Source organism: Belonocnema kinseyi, chromosome 2, assembly GCF_010883055.1.
Source record: "Belonocnema kinseyi isolate 2016_QV_RU_SX_M_011 chromosome 2, B_treatae_v1, whole genome shotgun sequence".
In the NCBI taxonomy this organism is placed as follows: domain Eukaryota; kingdom Metazoa; phylum Arthropoda; class Insecta; order Hymenoptera; family Cynipidae; genus Belonocnema; species Belonocnema kinseyi.
In genome coordinates, this window is record NC_046658.1 from 122,832,617 (window position 1) to 122,841,848 (window position 9,232).

Here is a 9,232-nt window from a genome sequence, read left to right on the forward strand (position 1 = left end):
CTAAATGATATCAAGTTCGTAACATTACTTCCATTGCCCCCCCCCCCTCTTTCAATTTGAAACAGTTGATGGGTGACCCCTAACTCTTAAATAAACTTACGAAATAAATTGAGTCGGCAAACATTACATAAGATATGGCGAGGGAATGGGTTGTTAAAACTTACGTACCCTATAAAAGGGGGGTACGTTGTTTAAATTTCCAGAGAAAAATGAGTTGTAATTTATGCACAGCCCCCTAGTTTTGGTTCCTTCAACAAAATCTCTTTATATTGGAAAACGGTTAAGATCCTTTAATTCCTATGTGCGTCCCTGGTCAACAGAATTCTAATCTATCCCAGGACGAAAGAGATTATTTGATAGCTGTATTCCATAAATTGTAAACACATACTGCCAGTCAAAGTGAACCGTTCCCAGTTAATCCTTGTGAAATGTGATGGAGAAATCGAGGATGAAATTGCACGAGGTTAAATATCAGTTAACGTATTTGCCTTTAAAAATATAAACTGAATAACATTAGCCAGTTAAAAAAAAAGATTTTCAATTTAAATTAAAATGCTATCCACTCTGGATCTGAAGTAATAATTTTCTTATGTAAATCGATATTTATTAAGTAAAGTCTTTTTTCTCAAAATTTCCAGAACCGTTGTCGACAATGCAAAAAGTTATTTTGCTGCGTTAATTGTCGATTGGCTCATGAAAGCAAGAAGCATTCGGAACGCGAATTAAAGTGTGATCTCTGTTGTTCCAAAAAGCTTCAAATAAGAGGAGACGAAAGTCACGAGTTTATCTGCCATTTGGTTTTTCATCATTTGCCACTTCTGTGTCGTCTCTGTGGTCAATCCTTCGAATCTAATCAGGATTTGGTAGTTCTTCAAAAGTGTGGTTGGTGGAAAACCGAAAATTCGAAACGACTCTTGAAAGTCTTGGGGAAAAGTTTTCCGTCAACACCTTCTTCCAAAATCAAGGCATCTTTAAATGTATGTAACAATAAGGAACCGGTTACGAAAAACAGACATAGTGGTGATTTCGTCACCTTCAACTCACCTCCGGTGTTGACTCGAAATACAAGTACACCTATGCAAATTGGATTGAATGCTCCGAAGGGAAATTCGGAATTCAAGTGCTTGACTGCTTTGAGTTTTCTTTTAAAAACGCCAAAGAAATTTTCACCGTCTTTGGAGGATCGAGGATCTTGGCCCATTATTGATAGCAGCGAAATTAAAAGATTCAACTCGGATTCTCAGTACTGTAGTGGAATCTCTTCGTATTCGAGATCTTCATTTCAGGTATGATTTTTTTTCGTGTAAGGTGCTAACCATTAGAAACCGTCCGTAAACTACTTTAACAATTAAAAATGTAACTTTTTGGTTGAATATTCGTTGCTTTTGTTTGTGGCAAGTTAATCCTCGTGGTTCAAAATGCAACTACTTGGTTGAAAATTTATGTAATTTGTTGGAAATTCGTTTTTTATTTTAGAAATTTAAACTTTTTGATTCGAAATGCAACTGTTTGGTTTAAAATTAAATCTATTTCATTAGAGGATTGAACTGGTTAGTTGAAGACGTATATTGTTTATTGAAATGTATATTGCTCTTAAGTTAAAATTTAATATTTTTCGGTTGAAACATCAACTGATAAATTTTCTGTTGAAAATTAATGTTTTTTGCAGGCTATACCCTAAAGGGCAGTTCTAAAAATTAAAAAGGGTTCTAACATTTTGCTTCCATTCACGTTACAAAATTATACATAAAATAAAAAATGCGAAGGAAATTTATATTATTGTTATTAATAAAATATACATCCCGGGTAAAAATATTGTTATAATTTTTTTTATAGCAACTAAGTTGATCTACAAATAATAAAACATAACGATATTTTACAATAACTAATATTTTTATATGCTTGTTCGTACAGTTTCATATTTTAAATTGTTTTCTTAAGCATAGGTATTAAAGCTGTTTCAAAATTTCTACAATTAACGATTATTAGTATTAATTTCCCTATAAGCACATTCATTATTGTCAGAAAAGTGTTCAAGGAAAAATTATAAGAAAAGTATTTAGTGCAACAAATCTTGGAAGCAAAGACCTATTTTTTAGGCATTTGCTTACTGTCAGGTCAGGCAGTTCTAAATGTTGCTTAGGGGCTTAGGGTATACCCTAGTTTTTTGTTGGCAGCTATTATTTTAAATAGAAATTTGACTATTAAATTTTTCGTCGAAATTTTTTCTTTGCAGATGAAACATCAACTATTCGTTTAAAAGTGTATGTAATTTATTGAAAATTCGGGTTTTTTTTTGTTTGTACAAGTTTCAACTTTTTAGTTAAGAATCTAACTGTTTGTTTTAAAACTAATTATTTTTATTAGAGGATTCAACTGTTTAATTGAAAATGAGTCTTTTTTGTGCAAATAAATTGCTCTAAATTTAAATTTTAAATTTTTCTTGGTTGTAACATTAATTAATAATTTTTCTGTCAAAAATTCATATTTTTTGTTGACAATTATTTTTTTCAACTATAAATTTAACTATCCCATTTATCGTAAAAAATTTATTTTTTAGTTAAAAGTTTAAGTATTTGGTTGGTAATGTAATGTTTTTTTGATTAAAAATGAACTGTTTCGTTTAAAACTAAATCTATTGTATTGGAGGATTGAAATGTTCAGTTAAAAATGAGTCGATTTTCTTGAAATAAACTGCTCGAAAATTAGAAATTTTAAATATTTTTGGTTAAAATATTAACTATTAGACTTTCTGTTAAAAATATATCTTTTTTGTTAACAATCCTTTTTTAACTAGAAAATTCCCTTTTCCATTGGTCGTAGACATTTTTTTTCGTTGAAGCTTTAACTATTTGGTTGGAAATTTATGGAATATGTTGAAATTTTTTGTTTCTTAAATAAACTTTTTGGTTCAAAGTGCAACTGCATGGTATAAAACGAATCTACTTTAGTTATAGATGATACTGCTTAGTTGAAAAGGTGTCTTTTGTATTTAAACAAATTGTTCCAATTTTTAAATTTATATATTTTTTTTTGTTGAAACCTCAACTATTACATTTTGTCTTAAAAATTCATCTTTTTTGTTGAAATTTTTTTTTCAAATAGAAATTTAACTAAATGTATTTTCGGTGAAAATTTATTAATTTCTTACATTGAAATTTAACTATTTGATTGTGAATGTGTGTAATTTATTTTTAAAAATTGTTTCGCAAAAAATTAATTTTCTTGTTTTTTAGCTGAAATTATTTTATAGAAAGCTCGACTTTTGGCTTGAAAATTCAACATTTTGGATGCATTTCTTTTATTTATTGACTTATAAATCTCCCTTGGATTAAAATGGAACTTTCTCAACAAAAAGAACAAAAGAGTTCCACATTTAACAGAATATAGTTGAATTTTCAAATAAAAAGATGATTTTTTAACAAAGAAAATTAAACTTTCACAAAAAAAGGTGTTTGAATGAAACACATGAATTTTTAACTAAAATTAATAAACTTTGAACCAAGAATCGAATAGTTAAATTTGAAGTTGAAAAAATTTATTTTTAACCGAAACTGAAAAGAATTCCCAACACAATATTAAATTTTTCAACCATAAAGATGAATCATCAATCTAGAAATGGAATTTTCAACAATTTATTTCAACTTTCAACCAACTAGTTGAATTTTGGATAGAAAAAAATAATAGGTTTAAACAAAATAGTTGCATTTTCTATAAAAGAATTAGATTTTCAACCAAATATAAAAATTTTTAAGCAGGAGAGATGAATCGTGACACAGTGTCTCCAGAACGTGGGATATTTCGGCCCCCACCACTCTTCCATCTGGGAGCGACACATTCAAACGTAGCGTTTCGGTGAGTCGGCTCTGTTAAATGCTGCGAAGCCCAGCCTTTGTAAAGCCAAAAATGCACGAGCTGGAACCCGAGCTCTCCTGACCTCACGAATGACGATCTAGCTGCTCCTCAAATTTATTCAGGTTTTGAAATCCCGAGTGACCTTAGAACCATTAGGCTTATTGCGAAGAGGAAAATATAATTGACTCTATGTAAATAGATATAAGAGACCAGACTTCTGGGTCTAAAATATTCCAAATTTAGTGCTGACTGCCTTAGTCATATTTTCAGTAAACAACGGATTTTTAACAAATAAAAAACAAATTGTCGACAAAATAGTTTAATGTTTCAACCTAAGAAATTACTTTTAAAAATACATTTTTTAACTTAAACATTGTGGTTTATACTGAAGTTTGTAGTTGAAAAAATTATTTTTTAAACCCAAATAAATGCGAAGTTTCAACAAAAGAAATTAAATTTGATCTAAAATTATAATGTTTTAACGAAAAATTGAATAGGTAAATTTTCATGTATGTATTTTCAGTTGAAAAATAATTATCAACCCCAAAAAATCTAAGTTTCAACAAAATATTTAAATTTCCAAGAAAAAAATTAAATTTGTAAAGAAATAATTTAATTTTCGAACCAATAACTTTCTACCGAAAACAGAAATTCAAAAGTTTCAAAACCAATTTTAAAACAAAAATTTTTGTTAAAAAAATACATAAATTTTCAACGAAAAACGGATACATCATCAGTTTAAAAAATCAATTTAGAACAAAAATTTTTCAGCAAAATAGTTTAATTTTCAAAAAAATAGATGAAATCTTAACCATTTTATACCAAAATAGAAGAAGTTTCACCAAAAAATGAATTTTTATCCAAAGAAATGAATTCTTCATTAAAATAGATGAGTTTTTAAACAAGAAGAATAATTTTCTACCAAGAAAGAAGAATTTTTGACTGAGAAAGGTCAATTTCCTACCAAAAAAATTCAACCAAAAATGATACAGTTACATTTTTAGTACAAGAAAATGTTTTTTCAACAACAAAAAAATCGAATTTTCAACAAAACAGTAAAATTATCAACCAAAATAGTTATTTAACAAAATTTGTAATTTAAAATAGTATAAATTTTCGATGTAAGAAATGAATTTGTAACTGAAAGATGTTTTTAAAAAACAATCGAATTTACAGCAGAATAGTTCAATTTTTAAAGATGTTAGATTTTCATTTGAAAAATTATTTTTCAACCAAAAAATGGATGGAATGAATTCTGAGAGAATATTAAAAAAAATTCATAATTTTTTAAAATTATTTCGTAATTTTGCCATATTATATAATTTTAGAAAAAATAAGGAATATAATTCTTATGAAGCCTTCTTGCGCAATTTTGTTGCACCATTTTTTGTTATGTTTATGTTGGTGTGTAAAGTTTGCTTTCAAATTTTAGTAAGTTTACGCGATATTCAGAAATTTTGAAACGAACTTTAAAAAAAATTAAAAAACATTTTGAAACACATCAACCGATTTCCTAAAATTTAAAAGAAGAGTGTAGAAGATTTTAAAGCGAAATGTTTAAATTTGATAGGATAAAAAGTTTTAAAAAACGTAAGTAATCCAGTAAATACAAGAAATATTGAGAAAAATGGTGGAGATTCAAATCTAATTTTAAACTTAAACATTTTAGAAATGTAGATTTTCAAAGATTTCAAAAAAATAAACTTTAGAAGTTTAAAGGGAATTCCGAAAGATTTCAAGGAGATAAAATTATTAAAAATTTTTTTAATTTATCTTTATTTTTAACATTATTTTTCTTAAAATTCCTGTGAAAAATTTAGAAGATTATATAAGTAAAATTTTTTACAACTTCTATGATTTTTTAAAACTTAAAGAAAAATGTAGTAAGTTAAAAATATTTTTTTGGAATTTATTTTGTTTTAAACGTATTAGAAATATTTAAAAACTTCAAACAATTTCTCAAAATTGATCAATTATTCGTTGATATCTTCCAAACTTCTAAATTCCCTAAACATTTTTTAAAAAGACTCGAATTTCTCTAATATTTTTTTAAATCCAATAGAATAAAAAAATTTAAAGTCCTCTAGGTTCTTTTTTGATACATATCTTTTCATGCTACTTTAGGCTTTTCATGCTACTTTTGTTAAGGTCAAAAATGGTACACAAATATCGTAAAATTTAAAAAACACCAACTATTTACAGGAATTTTTTTAATGAAAATCAATGTGTATCATATTCACATAAATTTTGGCAATATTTATAAAAATATTATTATTTTTAATTACAAAAATTAATGTATAGAGAGTACAGTTTTTATTTGAAATTTTACGACGGTTTTTTGTACCATGTTTTACGCTCGGCCAGCATCAAGGAAGAATAATCTAAAAATATGTTGATTAGTTATTAAAATGCTAGAAAAACTTACCTTTACAATTTTTTTCTCTTTTTATAATCATGAGATATTTCTTCATAAAATAAATTTTGTTGGATTTATTTTACAATTATTTACAATCAATTTCCAATTACAATTTTTTTACATTTGAAATAAAATTGTAAAAGCTAAATTTTGTAATTTTGAGATAAGTATTTTAAGGCATTAAAGATTTTGGAAAGATTTCATATACAATAAGATAAGTATTATAAGTTTGTTTACAAATTTAGATGTAAATAATTATTATAAGATTTTTAAGAAAATTAAAAAAAAACAGATTTTCGAATAAATCAGATATGTCAGAAAAGATTCTAGGAGATTTTAAAGACATTTTATTTTTATTTTATAGGATTTTTAAAAATATTAGAAAATTTTTTTATTTATTTAAAACGTTGTGAATTCTTCAACATATTGGTAACTCTCTCGAGTTTTTATCAAAAATTTAAAAAATCATGCAAAATGTAGAAAAAAATTTCCTTATAATCTACAAAATTTTTCCAAGCATTTTAAGAAACTATGTTTATTCTTCTGGAACCTTTCGAGATTCAAATTAAAGCATTTTGCTTTAAAATCTTCAACACTCTTCTTTTAAATTTTAGGAAATCGTTTGATGTGTTTAAAAATCTGCTTGAATTTTTTTTAAAGCACATTTTTTAAAATAAAAAATTATTCAAAACTTTCATACGATTATTAGAAAAATAATTCTGTTTTTCAAATCTTGTCAGACCTTCCAATCTCTAATCTTTAAAAATTATTCAAATTTTTCCTGATTTTTTTTTAATTCTGCAAAATTTAAAAAAATAACTTTAAAATTTTTCAGATGCTTTGAGAATATTTGAAATCTTTTGCAATGTTTTGAAATGTTTAAGAATTATCTTTTAAAATTAATTGTTGGAAATAAAAAATTATGTTAATTATTCCTTTAAAAATCTTTACAAGTTTTAATTATTTTCAAATCGTTTCATTTTTTTGAATATCTCTTAAACTTACTCAAATTCGAAAGAATTATGTTCGTTAATTTTTCTAAAGTTAAGTAATATGAAAAAAATTACAACACTTTGCTTCAAAATATTTTACGTACTTTTTAAACATTTTAGGAAATAATAAAAAATGTTTGGTAATCTTTTTCCAATTTTCTGTTAGAATTTATTCCAAAACAATTATTTACATTTTTTCTCAAGGAGTTTTTTTCATTATCTTTCATTACCTGAAAGTCCTTCGTTTACCGACTTTTATTATTATTTTTTTATTTTTCATTTTTTCAATTTGAACCTCTTGCGATTAAAAACGGGGATTCTGTTTGAGAAGAAATCTGCTGAAATTAATTTCTAAAAAAATTATTCGAATTTTAATTTTAAAGACTGATATTTGTGCACAAATTCCAGGCGCATCTTTCTTATTCTTCTACAGGAATTTGTAGGTTTTTAGTTTTTTAAATCACTTTATCCTACGTTTCTATAACTCATCTGAAGTTTAAATTCCTTTTTAATCTTATCAATTCTACTCAATATTTATTGAATTTATACGATTATTTACATTTTTTTAAACTTGTAATGTTGTCGAATTAAAAAATGTTGATTTTACAACCTTTTACACTCTTTTTCGAAATTTTAGGAAATTGTTTCATGTGTTTAAAAATCTTCTTTAATTTTCTTTTAAAGCACATTTTTCAAAATAAAAAATCAGTAGAAATTTTCACACGATGATTAAGGAAATAATTTTTTTTCTAAGCTTGTCAGGTCTTCTAATCTTTAAAAGAATTATTTTAATTATTTCTAGGAACCTTTAATCATTTTTTTTTTTCATTTTCGTGATAACTTACAAAATTCTTGAAAAATCTTTACACGTTTTAATTATATTTGAATCGTTTCAAAATTTCTGAATATCTCTTAAACTTACTAAAATTTGAAAGTAGATTTGTAAACCAACATATAATTTAAAAAATAGTGTAACAAAATTGCACAATAAGCCTAATAAGAATTATGTTCCTTAATTCAAGATGTGAAAAAATTGACTCATAATCTTTTAAATTTTTCCCAGGAATTTTAAGAAAAATAGTTTTACGTCCGTGAAATTTTTCGGAATTCCTTTAAAGTTTCTAAAGTTTATGTTTGAATTCTTTAAAAATCTAAGTTTCTAACAGACTTTAAGTTTAAAATTCGATTTGAATCTCTTTGATTCTTGTTAATATTTCTTACATTTACTCGATTTTTATCTATTTATTAATATCTCACCAAATTGAAACATTTTGCTTTAAAATCTTCTAAGTCTTCTTTTAAATTTTAGGAAATCCTTTCACATGTTTAAAAACCTTTTTTAATATTCTCATAAAGTACGGGTTTTAAAATAAAAAGTCATTAAAAATTTTCCTACCAATCTTGAAAAAGTTCTGTTTCTAATCTTATCGGACTTCTAATCATTAAAAACTATTAAAATTTTACCTGATTCTCTCTGAAATTCGGCTAAATGAAAAAGATTGCCTTTAAATCTTCAGATTATTTATTGACCATTTTAAACATAATTTAAAATATATTGGAATTTTTTAAAATAAATTTTTCAAAATAAAAAATTATATTGATTATTCGTAGAAACCTAAAAGAATTTTTTTCATTTTCGTGAAACCTTAAAAAATTCTTTGAAAAATTTTTACAAATTTTAATTATTTTCTAATCGTTTCAAAATTCCCGAATATCTCTGAAACTTACGCAAATTTGGAAGCACATTTTTTAAACCAAAATAAATTTTTAAAAAATGTGCAACATAATTGCGCACGAAGGCTTGATAAGAATTAATTTCCTTATTTGTTTCTAAAATTATAGAACATAGCAAAATTGCCTGAACTTTCATTCTCTTGACACCCTACGAAATTCACTTTACTTAAAAACTCCTCCAAATAGCCAGTTAGCTACCGAAAACGAATCGTGAAATCAGGGGGGGGGGGGGGGG

The 9,232-nt window shown here is 25.5% G+C and overlaps 1 protein-coding gene across 2 annotated transcripts in view; it reads left to right on the forward strand.

The window, feature by feature from the left end:
- Positions 1-329: 329 nt before the first annotated feature.
- Positions 330-9,232, forward strand: part of LOC117167338 — a 24,110-nt gene continuing 15,207 nt past the window's right edge. For both annotated transcript variants that reach the window (XM_033352194.1, XM_033352196.1), the window contains exons 1-2: positions 330-463; positions 639-1,286. In XM_033352194.1, coding sequence (XP_033208085.1) covers positions 434-463; positions 639-1,286 — 678 coding nt within the window. In that variant the 5' untranslated portion in view covers positions 330-433. The remainder of the gene's footprint in view (positions 464-638; positions 1,287-9,232) is intronic.